General features: G+C 41.5%; 1 protein-coding gene across 1 annotated transcript in view; it reads right to left on the bottom strand.

Annotated features, from left to right (window-relative positions):
• Positions 1 to 8,406, bottom strand: part of LOC109000535 (endoribonuclease Dicer homolog 2-like) — a 47,832-nt gene extending 39,426 nt beyond the window's left edge. Inside the window, exons 1-3 of the mRNA XM_035692791.1 lie at positions 8,154 to 8,406; positions 7,854 to 8,042; positions 8 to 79 (exon numbers count right to left, since the gene is read on the bottom strand). Coding sequence (XP_035548684.1) covers positions 8 to 79; positions 7,854 to 8,042; positions 8,154 to 8,406 — 514 coding nt within the window. The remainder of the gene's footprint in view (positions 1 to 7; positions 80 to 7,853; positions 8,043 to 8,153) is intronic.
• Between the last annotated feature and the right edge of the window lie 14,036 nt (positions 8,407 to 22,442).

The following is a 22,442-nucleotide window of genomic DNA, read 5'->3' on the forward strand; positions in this document are numbered from 1 at the left end:
ATCACACCGAAGGCTCGTGCTGGGTGACAGGAAAAGACGTGGAAAATTCTATTTGCTTCCGGGGCAAGGAACCTCCTGCCTAAGCCTTTGAGTTATGCTTATTAATAATGATTATGGATATTGATTATAAAACTGATTTTGTCATTATTTGAGTAATAAATATGAGTTTATTGATACAATTTATGATTGCGAGATATGTACATGGAATTGTTATAATAGCTGTGTAGTGTTGGCTTGAATTTTCTTATAGATGCCTCTTTGGGAAATGATTTGTAAAAATTTAAAATAGATAAATTTTGCATAATTCTTCTGTAAGAAATTGAACTCTACCTTCAAAAAATATTAAAAAAAAAAGAAATATTTTCTGTTTTAGTTAAACTCACATTTTTATAAAAGAGTTTCATATAGTCCGACATTTATCACTATGACTCAGCACCACACTGGCTCTGTTTGGATAGAGGAAATATCTCATCTCATCTCATTATTATAACTTTTCTAAATTTTTATACAAAATATAAAAAATAATATTTCAATAATATTTTATTCAACTTTTATCTAAAACCATATCATTTAATCTCACTATCCAAACAGCACCTAAAGGTATTCTGTCTGCGTAGAAAGATCTGCCAACTAAAATTAGCAATGTAGCTTAGGTTATTGTTTTTGGTTGTTGAATCAACTTAACTCGTCTCAATTTATCTCAAACTAATCATTGATAGGATCCACTACTTTTTCAACTTTTCATAAAAAAAGTTAAACTCATCTCAATCTATTTCATTCACTTAAATACATATCTCAATCTATTTACATTTAAATACATCTTAATGAGACTCATAAAATATTATTATTCAAATATCAACTCAAATCATCTGAGGTCATTTCCATATCCAAACGCAACCATTTTATGTAAGTTAAGCCTCTAATTAATAATCTGATTTAACTCAAGTGGCACTTGTTTTATTGTTATCTCTACGTTTGATTCCTTCCTCGTATATATTGTGGGCAGAATTTGATTTGTAACTCTTTTAGAAAATGGGACAATGCCATATATGCCTTACGTAACTCAAGTGGCACTTGTTTTATTGTTATCTCTAGGAGTACACAAATTACACATATATAATAGAACCACCTTGGCGACGCCAATCACTGTGACACCTACTTTTTATGTTTAGAAATTGGGACAATGCCATATATGCCTGACGTACGTGTTCATCACCAATCAAATAAATTGAAACAAAAGCTTGGAAGACTTTAGATTCGCCAAAGACTTTAAATTATTTGGCATATATGCCATATATGCCTGACGTACGTGTTTCATATATATAGTCCGACATCTATCACTATGACTCAGCACCACACATTGGCCCCGTTTGAATAGGAAAAGTATCTCATCTAGTCTCATTATTACAATTTTTCTAAATTTTTATACAAAATATAATATACAATTCAACTTTTTCAAGTCCTAAAATAATAATAATATTAAAAAATAATATTCTAATAATATTTTATTCAACTTTCATCTAAAACAATACTATCTCATCTTATTATCCAAACCACACCTAAAAGTATTTTGTCTGCATAGAAAGATCCGCCCACTAAAGCTAGCAATGTATAGCTTAGGTTGGTGTGTTTGGTTGTTGTAATCAACTTAACTCATCTCAATTTATCTCAAACTAATCATTGATAGGATTTATTATTTTTTCAACTTTTCATAAAAAAAGTTAAACTCATCTCAATCTACTTCATACATTCAAGACATATTTCAATCTATTTACATTTAAATACATCTCAATGAGACCCATAAAACACTATTATTCAAATATCAACTCAAATCATCTGAGATCATTTCAATATCCAAACACAACCATTTTATGTAAGTTTAGCCTCTAATTAATAATCTGATTTAACTCAAGTGGCACTTGTTTTATTGTTATCTCTACGTTTGATTCCTTCCTTGTATATATTGTGGGCAGAATTTGATTTGTAACTCTTTTAGAAAATGGGACAATGCCCCATATATGCCTTACGTAGGTGTTCATCACCAATCAAATTATAAATTGAAACAAAAGCTTGAAAGACTTTAGATTCGCCAAAGACTTTAAATTATTTGGTCACCAACTAATTTGCCTCCATTGGTTACAAGGAAAGTGACACCTCTCTCTTTCTCCAAAGACGTCCTGAGGTCCAACTTTAATAATTATTGATCAGTCGAAGAAAGAATAAAGTGACTTGTGCATTTAGGGTGGCAAGTAAAAAGAATACCGTTTGGCAAATTTTTAACCTGTGCATTGAGTTAAGTTGAATTGAGTTGATAAAATATTATTTTTTAATATTATTATTATTTTAAAATTTAAAAAAATTAAATTACTTATTATATTTTATGTTAAAATTTAAAACAATTATAATAATAATTTGAAATAAATTGAGATGAGTTAAAATCAATTTACTTACCAAACTTAAGTTTAGCCCAATTCAACTTGATTTCAATTTGGTTTGTTTATTAAGTCATTTTTTTTCAATTTTTTTATGAAGATAAAGTTATGATCGGTCGCCAGACTTTGACTCATTTAAAACTTGATTTGATTCGTACAACTTCTATTCATTATTTTTATGGTATTACTACTAACTTCATATTGAGAGTATATCAGTTATTTAAAAAGATAATAGAAAATCATATATTTTAATAGTGGTGTAATTGGTGTGATCCGTTTCGGGGATCATGGATCGAAAATTTTGATCCAATTGGTTCATATAAGCTATGATGTGAATAATTACTAACTTAATTTGATCCGGTTGGTTTTCCGGTCCCGACCGAAAATTTTTCACCCCTAATTTCTTATATGATATATGTTTACACATATAAACAATATAACAAAATTTACAAAATCCCAAAGTAGATTAAGTTATAACATACGCCATAAATAATTAATTTTGTCAAAATTAAATAACTAATGAACACGTTTGATCTCATTTGAAAAATGAATGAACTGCTTATGAAAATAAATTATAATTTAATAATAAGTTTTTGCTCGATTCATTTTTGAATACAAATTAAATGAACAGAGTTTGGTCATTCGCTACTTGTTTGAACTTGACTTATTTACGGGGCTAGGTCCACTTATTTTGCTTTGAACAATTCCTTGCATTGTAGTCCTTTCAAACTTCCACTTTAACTAATACTAAAACCATTAAAATTGTGACTTTGGAATCATGATGACAAATACAAGAAAGAATGAAGTTTAGGATCTGTAATACCCCGCTTAATTAACCCTGATCCAAGTACATTCATGAGCCTAGCCCAAGAAAACCTTGAATCAAGCCCCTAGGAAATCAAGACTAGTTTTGGCCCAAGTATAGAAAGGCATAAAAGCCTTTGGTGTAGATTGGACCATTGGCCCTTTTCAAGCCCATGTGACCCAAAGCCATGTTTGGACTCATTTCACCATTCAAAACGCAAGACCCAGTACACCATACCATTGGTTTCCTTAAGCCCAAATCACACTCAAAGTACCCAAATTAAGTTTTGAAAATTAGCTAAGGTCATTGATCATCACACTTGATATTAGTGCACTTTAAGCCATACTTTGAAGCTTAATCATGCTTAATATTTTCTTAAAATTTTTAATTCAAATTTTTTTGAATTAATACTCCCTTAAACCATGATCAGACCATATTAATACCCTAGTTAAACCATCCCACATGTCATTAAGAAAAATGACATAATAAGCCCAAATCATGCTTTAATCGGTTTTGTGCATTGCCCTTTATAATGTTTGGACTGTTTTGCCCTTGGGCCCAACATTTTTGTAGTTTGTCCTCAATGGTAATATGGTCCTTAAACACCTCATGAGACCCTCTCAAACTCATTTCGAGCCTTGGATGAAATTGGTTGGATCAACCAACTCAAAGAACCCAATCGGGTGCATCTTGGTCTAGTTTGTGTGGGAACCGTTTAGATTGAATTTGAACTAGCCTCCTGCCATGGTTTGCACCACCACCCTACGCCACCTCCTTCTCCACCTAATTACCAAGAAGTCCCATGACCATCATGAAGGATTTTGACTCATTTTTGCTGCCCAAAAACATCCAAAACTGAATTGATTTTCTGTCACCACAAAACCACCTCCATCCACATGTCTTCAAGGGTGGTTTGAGGGATCTTCTACCACCCAAATGATACCCCACGACCTAAAGTCATCTACAGGACCCTTGCAGCTATTGTGGAGAGGAAATGATGGTGTTTTAGGGTACTATTTCATTATGCACAAGTGACCTAATCTCATGCAAGCAAATCTAGAAATTTTCCAGATTTGAGTACCTCCCACTTCATCCAATCACCAAGCACCGAAGCCAATGCCCCTCACCCCTTGGACACCTATAAATACTTCTCTCCCATTCTAATTTCACCCACACCATAGCTCCAAGTATCCTCTTGAGCCTTGAGAGCATTTCCCCCTCTTAGAGATCAAAAGAGTGCAATCCAAGTGAGTTTTGGTGAGTTCTTAAGTGTTCTTATGTAAGGCAGTCTAGAGTGCTTGGAAGGCCACAAAATTTGTAATTTTTCTTCATTTTGATCTTAGCTAGCATGTCAACCTTTGTTTCCAAGTGTTGATACAAAATTTGGTTGAGTTTTGAGAAAGTTATGATGCTTAATGCAAAACCGGGTCAATTAAAGGAATGTTTGAATGTTTTTAATTATAAATTTAGCTATGGCATGTCCTAAGCATGATTTGATATGATCTAACATTGTCCTAACATGATTATGGAAGGTTAAATTTTTAATTAGAAGCATGTCATGATAGGTTTTAAATCTATCTTGTTTTGATTATCAAGCATGAATCAGTTTTAAGCATATTGGTAATTAAGGATTTCTTAGTTTTGATTAAGTGTTGGGATGAACTTGATTACTCAAGGATTAGACTTCGTAATATTTCTAAAGATGTTAGTGTTCTTTAGTGATTAAAGAAAATCTCATATGCATGCATTCATAGGGATCACTAGTTTGAAAATACACATAAGGACAAATTCGACAAGTTCCACTTTGAATTTTGAAAATCTAAGGGTATAGATGATTTTAGAATGCGAAAAGTATGAAATCCATGAAATTTGGTTAAATTTAGAGTTTGTTTACAATTAGTGAAAATTTAGGACCTAAATGATAATTTTTGAAAGTCAATGGATATTTTTGTAAATACTCAATTTTTGAACCCTTTGATTTTGAACCTATCCAAAAGTGTATTAACCCTAACTTAGTATACACATGATTTATGCAGCTACGATGCTATTTCAAATTTCTCTGAAAGTTTGTAAGTTAGCCTCTAACTTACACATTGTTAAATTTCTTATGAATTATTGATAAATGCTTCATTTATTCTTCAATTATCATGTATATGACACATTGAGTGTATACTTACATAACATATGACATTTTCACCATTTTTACATATTACATTTATAAATGCCATTTATTGCCTGAAATTTGTTACATTTGCATATATCATGAAAAATATTTTTTTTTAAAACATAGAATGAAAATCATTTTGTCTTTACCCCAAAGGCCAAGATGGGGGAATTATCATAGTGGAACTCATCTGTCTACTCTAGAGTGTTTAATAATAGAGTGGTAACCTCTGGGTTGACGAAAAACAGTCAACAAGCTTCGAATGAATTCTTTTCAAAGAATGCCAGAGCGAAGTCAACATACTATGACACCTAACGCTGGTAGGTTGTACACATTATAATTTTTATGATGTTATGTTATTTACCAATGCATTGAGAATGAGTCTATAGACAACGTAGTTTCAACGTAAGTTATACTACGGTCACCAGCAGGTACTCACAATGCATAGGGGGAACTATGACATTACCACATGTTATGTTATTAAATAGGATAATGATGTAAATTTGTGATGATGAAAGTTTATGATGAAATTTTTATGAAGAAGTTATGTCTTTTCAAAAATGATGAAGAAGTTACTTACTGAGTAAAAACTCGTATCTCCATATTTTTAAAAGATGTTGAGGAATTTGGATAGGAGACATGCATACTGATTTTCTGCATCTCATGCATTACATATTTATTATTTTTCATGATTGACTTATCTTTGTGTCAGTTAATTGTTTAACTTATAGAAATTTCGAGTAAATCTCACCATTTTATGGGACCACTATCATTCCACTAGATTCGCATGATTGAATAGGAGCTGGATCTGGAGAGGAAGTTGAACTTAATTTTGATATTCATAGCCCAAGTCCTTTATGCCTTAAATCACACGAAGAGAATGATACGACTTTGTATATAAGTCTATGCTACTTTAGTATTTTGAACATGATGATTATCTAATGAAGTTGAGATATTTTAGTTATTCTGGCATATTTTTCACCTTAACCTTTTATTTCCGTTGAGATTATTGCATACTACTAGTTGCATAATAGGATGCATTGCATATTAACTATCATGAATGTGAGTAGGTAATCTTGTGTTGCATGTCCCGACACTCTAAGTCTCATTTTCATCTCAAGCGGGGATTGGGGGATTCACAAGATCATTTAATTTTTGTTATTAAAACATTTAAATGTGAAGAAATTGATTTATACTAGACATGAACTTGGAATCTTGTTCCATAAATAAATTGGTTAATTAATACAAAACATGTGGATGCTACACAGGTCCCTTTGAGCAGTGTGCCTCCACTGATACCACATCACATCACAAGTATCTATATCAGCTGTGAATACGTTAACATACACATCACACCACAAATATTTGCACCAGCTGTGAGTACGTAATGTACGGATCCCATAAACAGGTATCTATACCTGCTTGAGTTCGTATAACATGAACATGAACTATGGTTGGCACCATTAGCCGTGGTGTTTGGCTCCGTTCCGGCGACCAGTTACTTAGACCACATTCAAAGCCTGTTGACGGTACTAGGTCAACTCAGGAAATTTCACACCAATTTAAACATTCCAGCGTGAACAATGATGTTCTAGTGAGATAATACCCCATCTTAGAACTTAGGATCGTGATAAACATAAAAAACTTGACTGACTTGTAAATATTGTTTTCGTGACACACTCTATACATGCGATATGACGTGACGTGAAATGAAATGAAATGTGACATATCATAACATGACGTGACATGTACGTGTGACTACTAACATGGCGTGTAATAGTCGAATATGGCATGACAAGACATATGCGTGACAGATAAATATGTACTTGAAATGAGAACATGGCATGGCTTAACATAACATGTATATATGCATAACAAACATGAATGATGGTTTCTTACCACCATACATACACAAGTATCTTGAAAGTAAGTTAGAGGTCAAGTTACAGTGACTGTAGCATGACAAAAAAGTAGCGTGAAATAACATAAACTGAAAGGAGATATTTCTAAGGGGTTAGAAACTTTTGACTAAAATATTTAGAAACATAAAATCCCTTACTTATGCCAAAATTACCATTTTACCCCTCTACTGGTGGAAAAAGGAATATTTTACCCTTAAATTAAGGATTTTGCATCCTAACTCCATAATTCACCAAAATTTACATTCCTCATGTAAATTTTGTCCAAAATCTAAATATCTATCATAAAAATTTAAAACATATCACAACTACAAGAACTATGCTTAACCATACTAGGGCTAAAATCCTTGATTTTTATTATAATTCTTTCAACTTCAACTTTCATGCTAAGATTGATTTATGTAACACTTTAAAATCACATCCTATGTTTTAAAGATCATGTTAAGACAATAAAATACACAATCCACAAAAAATCATAAATTTCTTATACCAAGTGTGTGGGGGGCCCTTCCAAGAGAAGGGCCCAGGCCCACAGAGGTCAGCTGTGGAGACCCCAGGCCCCTCAGGCAAAAACCCAGAGTAGGCCAGCAGCCTAGACATGGAAACCGTGTACTGAGCCCACAACCGTAGGCCCATCCAGAAAGGTTTCGGTACCGAGCTCGGGCACCCAGAATCCCACCACTGGGCAGTGATCACCTCGGGACTCAGTAACCTACCGAGCCCTGCCATAAGGTACAGTATGGACTACTACTGATGGACACAAGCAGTTGGGCATATCCAATCTTGGACATGACAGGCCCGAGACACGCCGCATTCAATGCATGTCAGGGAACCCAGCACGCAACGACGTGCTGCCAGAGGAACCATAGGAAGGCTCGACCATGACCTGACCCCCTGCCATAATAAGATGGTGGCAGCAGGTCTGACCCAAGCATGACTTGACACACCACGATCTTTGTCAGCAGTCTGGGCCGTGACCTGATACTTCGACACAACAGGGAGTGGTAGCAGACCTAACTCAGGTGCGGCCTGACACACCACGATCTCCCTCAGCGGATCCCCAAACCAGGTATAAATAACAGCCATCCCTCTCATAGGAAGACGCTCTGAACCCTTTTACCATTTTCTCTAGTTCTCTAAGATTTTCCCCTCAGACGAGGATTCTTCAATCGGAGTAACCCTGGAAATCACCGGAGCCCTTTCTTCCTCTTAGTTGCAGGTGGTGTGAGCTTGGGTGTCGTTGCACTACTGAGGCTATGAAACATGACATCAATAGTAGGGCCGTCTGTGAGATATTTTCCATAAATAACATGTACTTCGCATGTTGGCAACAACGAAGTCCCAAACTTCACGGGGGGATGAGAACAGGATGAAGGCATGGAGGCAAGACTCACAGGCATGGAGGAGACGATAAGGAAGTTGGCGGAGGAAATAGGAGTGCTCCGCCAAGAGAATGCAGCGCTCAAGCGGACCAACGAGGAGTTGGTGGAGGGAGGAGAACATAACGACACCGAGCACTTGGTTTCACAGCGAGTCCCTGTGAACTCCACGACGGAGGAGGAGAGACGCAAGATGCACCTTGTCAACACCGACCTACTATACAGTGCAAGAGTCATGGTGGTACATCTTCCACCCAAATTCAAAGTCTCTCAGATGGAGGTGAAAGACGGGACCGAAGATCCATTGGAACACCTGGAGACTTTCAAGGCCCACATAACCTTGCACGACTTCCCAATTGAAATCGTCTGCAGGGCCTTTCCTTTAACGTTGAAAGGACCCGCCCGAACCAAGTTCGGATCTCTGTCACCTGGGATAGTAGATAGCTTCGACAATCTAGCTCGCCTCTTCATGACATAGTTCATGGTAAGCCGAAGGAGGATGAGCCCGGCTGCTTACCTCCTCATGGTTAAGTAGCGGGACAAAGAGAGCTTGAAGTCGTATCTCTCCTGGTTCAATCAAGAACGCATGACAACAGATGACCAAGATCACCTTCGCAGCCCTCCTGGGGGAACCCGTTTATGGCTAAAATAGCATGGAGGACTCCAACCACGCTGAGGGCATTCATGGATCGGGCAAACTGGTTCATCAACGCTAAAGACACCTTTGAAGCCCTGGCGGCTCCACGACGGACTGAGATGGAACAAACGGATCGGAAGGCTGCTGGGCAAAGGGGAAGTCACGGCCACGAAGGAGGAAAAAGAGGAGCACTAGACACATGGAGAAGGGGAAAGGGAGGCCAGGGGATATCCCTACTACCGTGTTCGGGAACCTCGAGACCATTACCTGGTCTACCCCTCCCCCCCCCAGGGTCGTTCCCCCCCCCCCCCACCACCACCTTCCTTAGCCGAGATGAGCGAGGCCGACCATGAGGGAGGTTCTCAAGATCCCCCCCTTCGTCGTGGAGTTTAGCGATGACGACGACTCTGAGGCCTTGCCCCCGGTTGCACCTGGACTGTGCAACGAGAGTTAGGGGCGCTTCCGAACTTTTTCTGGCAGCTGGCACTCACCGGCTCCTCCTCTTCCACTAGGGTCGAAGGGAGCCAGGCATCAGCCTCAAACTTGGATAGAGCAGTGCCTTGACACATTACCGGGCGTGGTGCGCAGGGCTTGGAATAAAGGTGAAGTACTCCTCACCGGGACACTCGCAAGCCAATGACCAAGCCGAGGCAACCAACAAGACCCTCCTCTCCACCCTTAAGAAGAAGCTTGGGACACACAAAGGAGCGTGGGCCAAAGAACTCCTGAGCGTACTACGGGCATACTGAACGACTGTCCGAACCCCCATCGGAGAGACACCTTTCGTCCTCACGTACGGGAGCAAGGCAGTAATCCCCGTAGAGGTTGGAATGCCCACCTTCAGCATTCAACACTTCTACCAGACACCAATAACTAAGCATAGCAGAGCAATTGGACTTGTTGGAAGAAAAAAGGGAAGAGGCAGCTATGTGAATGGCAAGTAACAAGCGAAAGGTAGAGCAATATTTCAACAGACGAGTCAAGTCGTGCTCCTACAAAGTGGGCGACTTGGAGCTGCTACAAACCGAAGTAACCACCCAAGAAGAAGGAAAACCGGGACCGCGATGGGAAGGCCCGTATGTGGTGACTGCAAGCATTCGACCCGGCTCCTACCGCCTTAAGGACAGTCAGGGACATGAGCTTCCCCCCACTCCTGGAATGCCAAACATCTGAAGAAGTACTATGTATAAGGGCATAAGGTAGTACTTCGTATGAACATTGTAAACTTGTGTGATGAATGGCAACGCTTGGATGTTTATCTCAAATTCTTTGTCTTCTAAGCTTGGAACTAACAAAGTTGAGTCCCTAGACTCGCCCCAAAGTCAAGTCCCTAGACTTGCTGTGAGGTAAGGCCAAGTTCCTAGATTTGCCTACCCCACATCCAACAAAGCCGAGTCCCTAGACTCGCCGAGAGGTCCAGGCCGAGCATTGGATCTCGAGCCCTCATCAAGGCCTAACTCGTGACCAAAGAAATAGAGTCCCTAGACTCAATGTAGGGTAAGACCAAGTCTCTAGATTCACTAACCCCTCGTCCAACAAAGCCGAGTCCCTAGACTCACCTCAAAGTCGAGTCCTTAGACTCGCTGAGGGGTAAGGCCAAGTCTCTTGACTTGTCGACCCCCCATCCAACAAAGTCGAGTCCCTAGACTCACCGCGAGATCTAGGACGGGCACCAGATCCCGAGCCCTCGTCAAGGCCTGACTAGCAACCAAAGAAGTCGAATCCCTAAACTCGTTGCGGGGTAAGGCCAAGTCTCTAGACTTGCAGACCCTCGTCCAAAAAAGTTGAGTCCCTAGACTCACCTAGAAGTTGAGTCCCTAGACTCGCTGCAGGGTAAGGCCAAGTCTCTTGACCTGCCGACCCCCCGTTTAACAAAGTTGAGTCCCTAGACTCATCGCGAGGTCCAAGGCGAGTACCAGATCTTGAGCCCTCGTCAAGGCCAGTCTCGCAACGTAAGAAGTCGAGTCCCTAAACTCGCAACGGGGTTCGGCCAAATCTCTTGACCTATCGACCCCCCATCCAACAAAGCCAAGTCCCTAGACTCGCCGCGAGGTCCAAGTCGGGCACCTGATCCCGAGCCCTCGTCAAGGCCTAACATGTGACCAAAGAAACCGAGTCCCTAGACTCGATGTGGGGTAAGGCCAAGTCTCTAGACTCACCAACCCTCCGTCCAATAAAGCTGAGTCCTTAGACTCGCCTCGAAGTCGAGTCCCTAGATTAGCCAGGGGACTCGGGCCGAACGTCAGATCCCGAGCCCTCGTTAAGGCCTCGTGGGGTAGAGCCACGAGATTTGCCATAAAGTCAAAAGTCAAGAAAGAAAAAACAATAAGTGGGACACAAGTAGCATGATAAAGAGATTTCCATTTCATTTCACCAGAAATATACAACTCTTACAGAAACAAAAATAAAAAAACTACTATACAAAGGTCGTACAAAGCAAAAAGAATGAGAGAGTCCGAGCCTATCATTGGGGAGGAAGAGGTAGAGGAGCACCTGCGGGGTACATAGGATACCTTAGCCTCCCGAAGTTCTTAACATAAGCTTGTGCTTGTGCTTTCGGGGGAAGGGAGGCCAAGTCCAGAGTGTGTAGGTCCAACCCGGGGTTCTGGAGTAGGTGTTCATGCATCCGTTCAAGACCTTCTCTGTAGTCGTAAGACCAGGCTAAGTCCCGGATGGCATTGGCCTTCGCGATCCGGGATCTGATCTCCCCCAATCGCTGCGCAACGTCATCCAATTTAGACTTCAGGCCGACAATCTCGATGGCGCGGGCTAGGAGGTCGATGTTCCTCTGGGTCCTCGTGCGAGAGAGCTCTCCAACACGTTCATTAGCCTGCTGTAGTTGCTTCCTTAGGTTCTGGGCCTTCTGGGTAAGTTTGAAATGCCCAGACAACAGCTTCGAGTGCTGTCCAACGATCGAGGCCCGACCCCACACAGACTCCTTCAATTTCTCCCGAGCAAACTCTAGCTCCACTTCCTGGGTGACCAAGTTCCACTCAACTGCAACACGGGCCTCTCCAACGCGTTGGTTCATGGACGACCATCGGTGGCTATTTTCCTCAACATTACGCAGCAAACCCTTCAAAACCTTCTTCTTCTGCTTACACCTTGTGGTGACCATCTCAAATTATTGGTTCTGGTCCCTCATCTACACCAGCTTGTTGATCAGCTCTTTGGCTCGGTCTTAAGGTCCTTGATTTTCTGGGTCGCCTACTTCATCTTGAAGTACCCGAAGTGACCCAACGTCCCGAGCTCTCAGTTGGCCTCCTCCAACTCCCCAAGCTCCTCCCCAATCATCGTAGCCTATTGATCCACGACCTGCAATGAAAGGAACAATTAGAAACATCAAAGTACAGGGTCGAAAAAATTCAATGAAGTAAACAAGAGGAAGAAAAGGCCTACCTGGGTGAAGAAGGGATGTAGCATTTGGGCCGCCAACTCGGTGGCCGCAGCCTAGGCTCTATCCTAGTTCGAGGCCGGTGCTTGGCTCCCTTTGACCACACTAGAAGAGGAGCTGTGAGCTCGCTTGGACGGTCTAGGTGCAACCGGGGACAGGGCCTCAGAGTTGTGGTCATCGCTTAACTCCATGAAGAAGGGGGCATCCTGGGAACCTCCCTCATGGTCTCGACCACGCTCATCCAGATGAAGGAAGGTGGGGGGGAATGGCCCTGGGGTGGGGAAAGGCATACCCGATGGCAATCTCGAGGTTCTCGAACTCGGCAGTAAGGAAGGCCTTTTTCCCTTCTCCCCTGCCTCCCTTTCCTCTTCTCCTTCCTCTTATTCTTCTTCTTCGAAATCAGCTTGGAAGTAGAAGTTGGGATTCCCTCCTTCCTCTCCCCCCTCTTTCTCCATCTTTGCTCGCGGCTTTGGAGGGACTCTACTCTTCTTCTCAATGCGCGTAGGGACTCTGCTCTCCTTCCTGGCGCTCGGCCTCTGGGCTCATCTGAGGAACCTCTCGGGCTACCTCCTCCCCCAGAGTATCTTCGAAAGATGCAAATGGCTTGAACGTGCTAGGCTCAAGAGGGGGGTGCGTGCGAAGGAACTGAAGAAAGGTGTCCGAAGGTCGCACTCGTCTAGCTCTTCCTTGGAAGGGAACAACGGATCAGGGAAAGACCTAGTACAGGTAGGCCAGGGGCCTGTCAACAAAGAAGAGAGCCCGGCGGTGGAGCGTGAACCGCTCAGGAACATTGTGCTCCCCCATGTTGAAGGGACCGAAATCTCTGAGAGCACGAATTGTTGCTTCCCCTGTCCACAGGTGTTCTGGCCCTATGGCGCCATGGCACAGCTCCCTGGCATGACCACAGGAAGAAGAGGAACCCCCGACCTCACCACTTGGTCTCTCCCGAGGTGGATCGTGACGTGCCTTGGGCCGTTTTGCCTTGCCGCGAGAAGAGCTTGAGGTGCGCTTCCGGCCCTAGGCGCCCAAGAAGTTCCTACCGACCCCTTCGGGCATGGACAAGAAGTCCTAGATGTTCTCTTCAGAGAGGGCCTGATGGTCTGCTACTCGTCAGGATGGGCCCTTACCTAAGCCATCAGCGTCTCTAGATGGACCTCCTCCTTACGGTTCAATGTGAGTCTCAGACTCTCCGTGGAAGGGAGGAACCACCAGACTGCCTGGACAGGATACTTCTTGTGGGTTGCCTCCCCCTCAGGGTATTCCCAATCCGAGCCCGAAACAAAGAAATACTTCCGGGACCATTCCTTAATGCTCGAGTGGCGCTGCTCGAGCAAAGCAATCTTCTGGCCAGGAGTCAGGGCTTGGAAGCTGCATGTACTCCTCCGTTGGCGATTGATGCGGTACACCAACTAGAACTCTTGAGCCTTCAAGTAAGGATACTCCTCAACAGTCGCACTAAGGGTCATTCGAAAGATGATCCAGCTAGACACCAGGAGTCGCCATGCGCTGGGATGGAGCTGCGCCAGGGCCAGCCCGAGGTAATTGAGAACCTCATGGATGGGATAGCAGAACGGGAGGTGAAGAATATTGGCAAACATCAACGGGAAAAAGGGCCACCCACGATGCCGTACCGTCGGGATTCACCGCTTGCTCACCCCATGGGGAATCTCCAGGATGAAGAATGGGGGAATGTTGTATTTGGCACAAAACGCCCTGAGGTCCACTCCAGAGATTGACAAAACCCAGCGTTTCCTCATGAAGTATGGTGCAACAGAGTTAGCCTTGGGTGCCATAGTGGTAGTGAGTGGTAAGGGGAAGAAAAACTACAGATGCAGTAATGAAAATGTGAGGAAGACGGCGGCAGAGTAAGAACAAAAGGCCTAGGAGGGAGAGTAAGGCACGATGGCAAGAGCAAAAGTGGGTAGAAATGGTAGGAGCTCGAAGAAACGGAAAGATGGAAAGTTGGGAGAGATGGAGGGAAGAAATGGAGGAAGAAGAAGGAGAAGTGGGCTTTATATGGTAGAGGAAGGTTGGAGGCAGTGTAGGAAACGAAAAAACCCTAACAGTTATGAAGCCAGCGAAAGCCACGCGGATCCCAATAGCAGAGGCGACGCCTCGGATCTCAGCCCCGTGTCAGGCGTGTGGGGGGGGGGGGAACGGACCAATGAGGCCCCTGGAGATGGACATTTGGCATGGCCAATCAACAATCAGGAGACGGAACAAATGGCTCATTAATGGCCAGGGGAACCCAAATCGGTGGGAGTCGAACGAATGGCCTCAAAAACTCAAATGACTGATGGCTCATTAATGATGGAAGAAGGAAGGGTAGCAGGGAGAAGTCGCCTCAGGAACTCAAATTGACAGGGGCCAAACAGGTCACATTGAGGGACTTACGGGCAACACCATTACTGGGAGCAATTTTGAATTCCCACCACATTTCTATGATAGGAATTCATGGGGTACTGTGAGGGGGCCCCTCCAAGAGAGGAGCCCAGGCCCAAAGAGGTCAAGCTGTGGAGACCCCAGGCCCTCAGGCGAAAACCCAGTGCAAGCTAGAACCCCAGACTGGGAAATCGCGTACCGAGCCCATGACTGCGGGCCCATCCAGAAAGGTTTCGGCACTGAGCTTGGGCTCCCAGAATCCCACCACAGGGCAATGATCACCTCGGGACTCGGTAACCTATCGAGCCCTGCCATAAGGTACAGTATGGATTACAGCTGATGGACATAGGCAGCTAGGCATGTCCGATCGTGGGCACGCCAGGCCCGAGACAAGTCGCAGTCAATGCGTGCCAAGGAACCCAACACGCAACGACGTGCTGCCAGAGGTGCCATAGGACGGCATGACCTGACACCCTACCACAACAGGATGGTGGTAGTAGGTCTGACCAAGCATGACCTGATACACCACGATCTCCCTTGGCAGTTTGAGCCATGACCTAATACGCCAACATGGCAGGGAGTGGTAGCAAACTTAACTCAGGTACGGCCTGACACACCACGATCTCCCTCAGTAGTCGAGTCCCCAAACCAAGTATAAATAACAGTCATCCCTCCCACAGGAAGGCGCTCTGAACCCTTTTACCATTTTCTCTAGTTCTCTAAACTTTTCCCATTAGACGAGGGTTCTTCATTGACTTTGGCATCGGAGTGAGCCCTTTCTTCCTCTTAGTTGTAGGTGGTGTAAGATTGGCTGCCGTGGCACTGCTCGGGTTGCAAAACATGACATCAACACCAAGAAATATTCCAAAATGCTAAGTTTTCATGCAATAGAACAATCCTTGATGTTCACACTTTTAAATCAACTCCAAGAACTCCGAAAGTCCATAAATATACTCACACTTTTTAAATCAACTCCAAGAACTCCAAAAGTCCATAAATATACTCTTAACATGTTTATAAGTCAATCATAAGAAATAACATACTTGAACAAACAAATCAAAAACCACAAAACATCACAAAACATCACCCAACACAATCAACTAACTTCACAACCAAGTAACACATGCTGGCATGGATGACTTAAATAGGAATAGAGGGCTGAGAGAGGATGTGAGGATGACCATTTGCTGGTAGTTTTGTCAGCCAAAACTATGGGCAAAACCATAGGCAACAACACATGATTTTCAGCCATGGAAGCTGTCGTGTGATGGGTGGTGTTGAGGTGGCTGATTTACCTCTCATCAGCTACTATTTGGGTTGACAAGGGTAGTGAAAGTACACCAAGGGCAATGGGGGAAACTTCCTCAAGAGCCTTGCTTGGGTGGAGCTTTTCGGTGAACCTAAACCGATTGGGCCTAATTTAGGGTTTCAAGAGAGTTATGTTTGGGATTTCGATTTCCAACTTGTCCAAATCCAATTGGAGTGGGGCCCAATGAAATTACCAAGGTATAAAAGAATAAATGAAGGTGCAATGACATGAATTGGAGTGGTTAATAGCAAGTGTAAGTGATTTCCTTATGGTATTCCCAGTCCCAGGGCCAAACGAAATCGATCACCCACTTTGCTTTTGCACTTAAGTGGTTAAACACTAAACTAAAACCGGTCAACATTTAGGGTTTGTGCTAATCATTTAGAGTTTGGAATAACTATTTGGGGTTTGTGGAGACCTTATAAGGTTTCAGCTTTCACCAAGGTTTTGAGGTTTCAATTGGATCTCAATGGTTTGAGGTTTCACTAGGGTTGAAACCCTCTTTGGTTTGACACAAAAATGAATGGTTGAATAGAATAGTATTTGGCTTAGGTGGGATGATCAGTGATCGCAATGCTTGACTTTCCTTCAATTTCCATCTCATGGTTCCTCTTGGTGCCAAGTATTATATACTATTCACCAAGTTTGGTTAAGATCATGCCAAGTCTCCAAATAAAACTTATCTAGATTCATTTGGACAATCCACACTGTGATTTCAAAATAGATTAAACTGAGTGCCACATGGCTCAATCACAGATGTTACTATTCACTTCGAAAAAAGTAAAACTAAACTTTGCATCATAAAATCCTAAATAATCCTACGAATCTTATAGTGCAATTTGTTTTGTAAATTTTGACTCCTTAGTGCCTCGTTTAAATTACAAGGCATTTTCAAACAACTTCTCTAAAAAATTCAAAATATATTATTGTACCAAAAAATCCTAAATATTCATCTAAGACTAATGACGCAAACCGTTTCTCAATCTCCTACTTTTTAGTATCTCAAATAAATAAAATTGCATTTATGTCACCGAAGTGGGAAAGAAACTGACCAAGCTGATAGACTAAAACTTACGTGATTCCTCGATTTGTGAGACTTTTTTGGGGTTTTTCACGATATTCCTAAAGCCTAGAGAAATTCAACCTTCTAGTGGGCTGCTACATTGGGTAAGTGAGGGAGCTTTCCAGAATTACACGAAAGTGCTTAGAAACGTGGCAGCACTACACGCAAAAATCCACACTACATCTGAAGGGTCACATCTGATGTGGTTCTACAATGAAAGGTGAAGAGTTGATGGGTCAAGTCGACTGAATACAATAGTACGACTCAACCACATTTGAGACCCACAATGATAGTCTGTCTCTGTCATCCTGCAGCATGACAGGCATGAGAGAAAAGGATTAAAGAAAATCCTTACCGCAGCTCCAGAGTCAGAAATGACATATGACAATCCCACCCTATTTAAAGCACTTGGACGTGAGACAAGATCTCACTTTTGGAACTTTATTCACCAAGGATCTCGTGAAATCAATTGCTATGTAGAACAAGGAGCAGAGCGGCAATAAGAGGATTCTCGACGTAGAAATGAAGGTTAGTTTCTAAGACAGTACTGGGAAATGTAAGGTGAATGTTGTGAGTAAGAGGCATTGCATTATCTCTATAACTTCTCTCCCACATTCTACAACTATGAATAAATATTTCAATCATTACGTTTTTGCCTATATTTACGCACTGATTTCCAATATTTTGAATATTTGAATGTATTAACTGTTTTCGATGCATGATCCTGAATCCTTGTGTGGGAACTCAATATCTCTATGTGAGAAGTCGGCCGCATGAATCTATAATCATGGGATGAGATGGAGAATTCCCTGAACCATTTTGAAAAACATTTTCACATGATTCACACAAGAAGGAGAATGCTTTGCGGGGATTGGGGTAGAATGGTGTCGTTTTTTTCCTCACCCGATAGTCGGGATGTAGGATCCCCAGCATATCACGTGATGGTGTCTTCGAGTTGGTTGGTTGGGTAGAAGCGTCCCTAGTGCAACAAGCCTCTTAGTGTGAGAAGTTTGTGTGACGAATCGTACTAGAGACAACGCTCCTTAGGTACAGTAATAAAAGCATAACTACTAACCCAGCTTGTTGAGCCACTCGTACAACTCAACTAAGATAGTCATGATCCTATCTAAAATCTGGAGGACTGAAGTGATAAGCTCCTCCTCATCGCGTCGAGGTCGAATCGACCTCATCTAGGTTGTCCACGTTCTAACACATGATCTACCATTCTAGGGGGAATGGTAGTTGGGACAATCAAGTTCAGCTAGTTAACAACCAACTTAAACTAGTAGTATACAGATGCATGCATGATAGTAAGAAGACATAAAAACTGACGTGAACATGAATGAGAGTGACATTACTTGACAAATAGTGACATGTGTTGACATAACTTGAAAGCTTACATAGGCTAAATTGACATAAACTGTAACTGACATGAATTGAAAACTGACGTAAACTGGAAACTGAACATGAATTTATGATATTAGTTTATGGTGTCATGTGCTTTGCAATTGTATATTGCGCTGTTTAGTTTATTCGACTTTTATTAATTTTTCCACTGCTATGTTATTCCATACTGCTTGTAACACCCTGACCCAATCTTGCTCAAATTTTATTTTATTTTTATTTGTTTAATTTTAGTTCATTTTATTTTATTTTAGTTTCTTCGCACATTATTTTTTTTTCTCTTTCCGCACGTTTTATCCTTTCCGTCCACTCCATGCATGCACACACACGACTCTGCTTTCACTCCCACACATGTCTCCCTCATTTCTCTAGGGTTTTTTTTTTTTTTTTTATTGCCAATATATATATATAGATACGTACCTGCTTGTTAGTTTACCAAGAATAGCCGCTAAACTACCATGGCAATCTCCACCCACACACAAACAGAAGCAGCTCCATCCACAAACCATCATCCACCACAAGTTGCCACCCTCCACAACCTCCAGGCAGTACCGTCGCTGTCTCTTCACCTCCACACCCACGGCATTAGACCACTTTTGCAGCTTGTTATACGACCTCACCATCACAAAAGCCCACTCCCGTATGCGCTCAACCGAAAGGAAACCACCCCGTGCGAGTTTCCCCTGCATGACAGAAGCCTCGGGCCTCTGCCCAGCCCTTTGTGGAACCATAAGCCGCCGTGCCCAGCCACACGAAGCCTCCACCCAATGCCTCCCGTAGTCTCCGTTGCAAACCACGGAATTCCCCTATTTTAGACAACCAAAACAGAGCAGTCATGGCTCAACCAACTCACCGCCCGTAAGCCACCACCCCACCTGTTGCCGCAGCTACAAGCGACGCCGACACCCCAGCCACCGTGATTGGAAGCTGCCCTGGTCGACGCCCAGCTCCAGACCGTCGCAAGTCTCGCTGCATCACAGTGAGCCTTCGTTCTCTCTTTCTCCGTCTCTCCCTCACTCTCCGTCTACCTCACTGTGTTACTCTCTCTCTCAATCTCAGTACTCTGCCGCCGTGTGGACCACCTTCGACCTCTGCCCAGCACTGCCATTGCGTCGCTCGTTCTCTTCTCGGTGAGTCGCCGACTGTTGCACCGTAAACTCATTCAGTATTTTTCTCAAAGAATTTACGTAAACTTGGTTTTACATACTATTTTTTAATATAGAAATAAGAGATTAATTGAAATTACTGTATTACCCCTTTACTACATGTTATATTAATGGGCTTTTATACTTTTATTATGTATTAGTACACTGTTATTTAATTATGATTACAGAAAATTATTTTAACATGTTATTAAGTAAAGTTTTATTTTAAAAGTAAACAATATTGGTGTAATGTTATTTTTACATTTTAGATATGATTTAGTCTATTTAAAAATAGTTATGGTTTATTTTAAAATATTTTGGGATAATTATATTATCCAGTATTAAACTTCATAAGTTGTTTTCATTAATAAATAAGTTAGATTTTTAAATGTTTTTAGTCGAAGTTATCAAGTGGACATTGACGATTTTAGAAAAAGATGATATATTTTGAGGAATTAAGTAGGTTAGTTTAGAAGTTTAGGATTAAATATCGAAATAAGTGGTTGATTGGAAATTTACGGGAATTACTTGATTATTTGATAGGTGACGATTGTTAATTGTTCGACATTTTGAGGAAAATTCTGAAAAGCTAAGAAGTTCAGGTAAGCGGGGTTCCTATGCTAGACTTTTCATTAAATAAAATGAACTGAGGTCCTTTTTGGAAAATGTGCATGTTCTGCTATGAAAAGAAATTTGAAAACAACCTCAGATATTTGTTCTGCATTACTCATGAGATTCTGTTTAAGAAGAACGTATTTTCTGTCATGACTGGTGTAGACATGAGCTTATTTTTGGCATTCTGTTTCTGAACTTTGAAAAAGAGAGCGAATATTAAATTTTGTGCACAAATTATGTTGTGATATGATTTTGTTCAGTACTCTGTTTGGATAAGACGTGATTTCTGAAAACCTTTGGCATGACTCTCTGATTCTGAATTTGATTATGTTTCCACTCTGTTCAGTTACGGCCCTGCCAAGGGTGATAATAGTAGCATACGGCCCAACCACGGGTTACAATAGTGGATACGGCCCTCCCACGAGTTATAGTAGTGGTCTCTGTTTTGAGTGCACACCTTGGTGACAGAGTGTTTTATGTTCTGCTTGACTATCCGCAGATGCACAACCCTACCATAGGGGTTATATATGGCCTTTGTTCTGATATGATGTTATGATGATGATGATGATCATTTATGCTATGCCAAAGAATATTTTGAATGAAATTATTTCTAAATCTTTGCTCTGATATTTTTGATAACATGTTTTGCTTCCGCACTCTGAAAATGAAAATGTTTTGTTCTGCATTCTGATTTCTGTAAATGCTCATGTTTATACACTGGTATATGATCTCTGCTTACTGAGTTGTTGATAACTCACCCCTTATCTCCATATATTTTTCAGATAATTTTGATGGTTTAGTTGGAGAACAAGAGTATGAAGTTTTAGCAAGGTGTGATGATCGAAGTGGAATAAGTACCTGAGGGTACAAGTGCTTATTTGAGAGTCGTTGCTAGTAAACTGATTTTATTTTTCAGTTATTTTGATATGATGAGTTAAGGATAATTTCGAGTTTTGGAGAGTTTTTAATTTATATTATTGAGGTTTTCTTTATTGTCCCCATGGAGGAACTTAGATATTTGGTTTAATTAACTGGATTAATGTTTTATGGAATTTTTTGGACTTTATAGTTGTAATATTTAAGTTGATTTTAGGTATTAAGAGTTAACTCTCCGGACCTTCGGGAACGAGGCGTTACACTGCTAGTGTACTTAGGTGCATAGCATATTACCTATCATGTACGCGACCGGAGGGAGTGTAGCCTTGTGTTACATGTCTCGGTGTCTCAGTCACCGTCCAATCCCAAGTAGGGGCTGGGGGCGCCACACAATGGCAGCCATAGTAAACCTATGGTAGTGGGGGAAAACTTTCTCAAGAAGATTTGGCTTGATGACACTTTTCAATAGGCCTTAATGGGCCTAAACCGATTGAGCCTTACTTTAAGGTTTAAAGAGGGTTTGATTTGGGATTTCAGTTTCTAACAAGACCAAATCTAAATTTTCTTAGCCCAATGAAATTACCAAGATATAAAATAATAAATGAGGGTGTAAGAATATGAATTTTTATTGTTAATAGCATGTAAAATTGATTTAATCAAGTGATTAATCACTAGTTAAAACTGGCCAAAAATAGCAAAAATAAGGTTTGGGAAACCATTTAGGGTTTCGCCTTCCACCAAGGTTTTGGGATTTCAATTGGATCCCAATAGTTTGGGGTTTACTAGGGTTGAAACCCTTTTTGCTTTGACACAAAGTGTTTGGTTGGATGGAATAGTGTTTGGCTTAGGTGGCATGATCACAATGCTTGATTTCCTTGATTTCCTCACATTTCCATCTTATAGTTCCTCTTAGTGCCA

The sequence above is a fragment of the Juglans regia genome, chromosome 8 (genome assembly GCF_001411555.2).
Source record: "Juglans regia cultivar Chandler chromosome 8, Walnut 2.0, whole genome shotgun sequence".
Classification (NCBI taxonomy): Eukaryota; Viridiplantae; Streptophyta; class Magnoliopsida; order Fagales; family Juglandaceae; genus Juglans; species Juglans regia.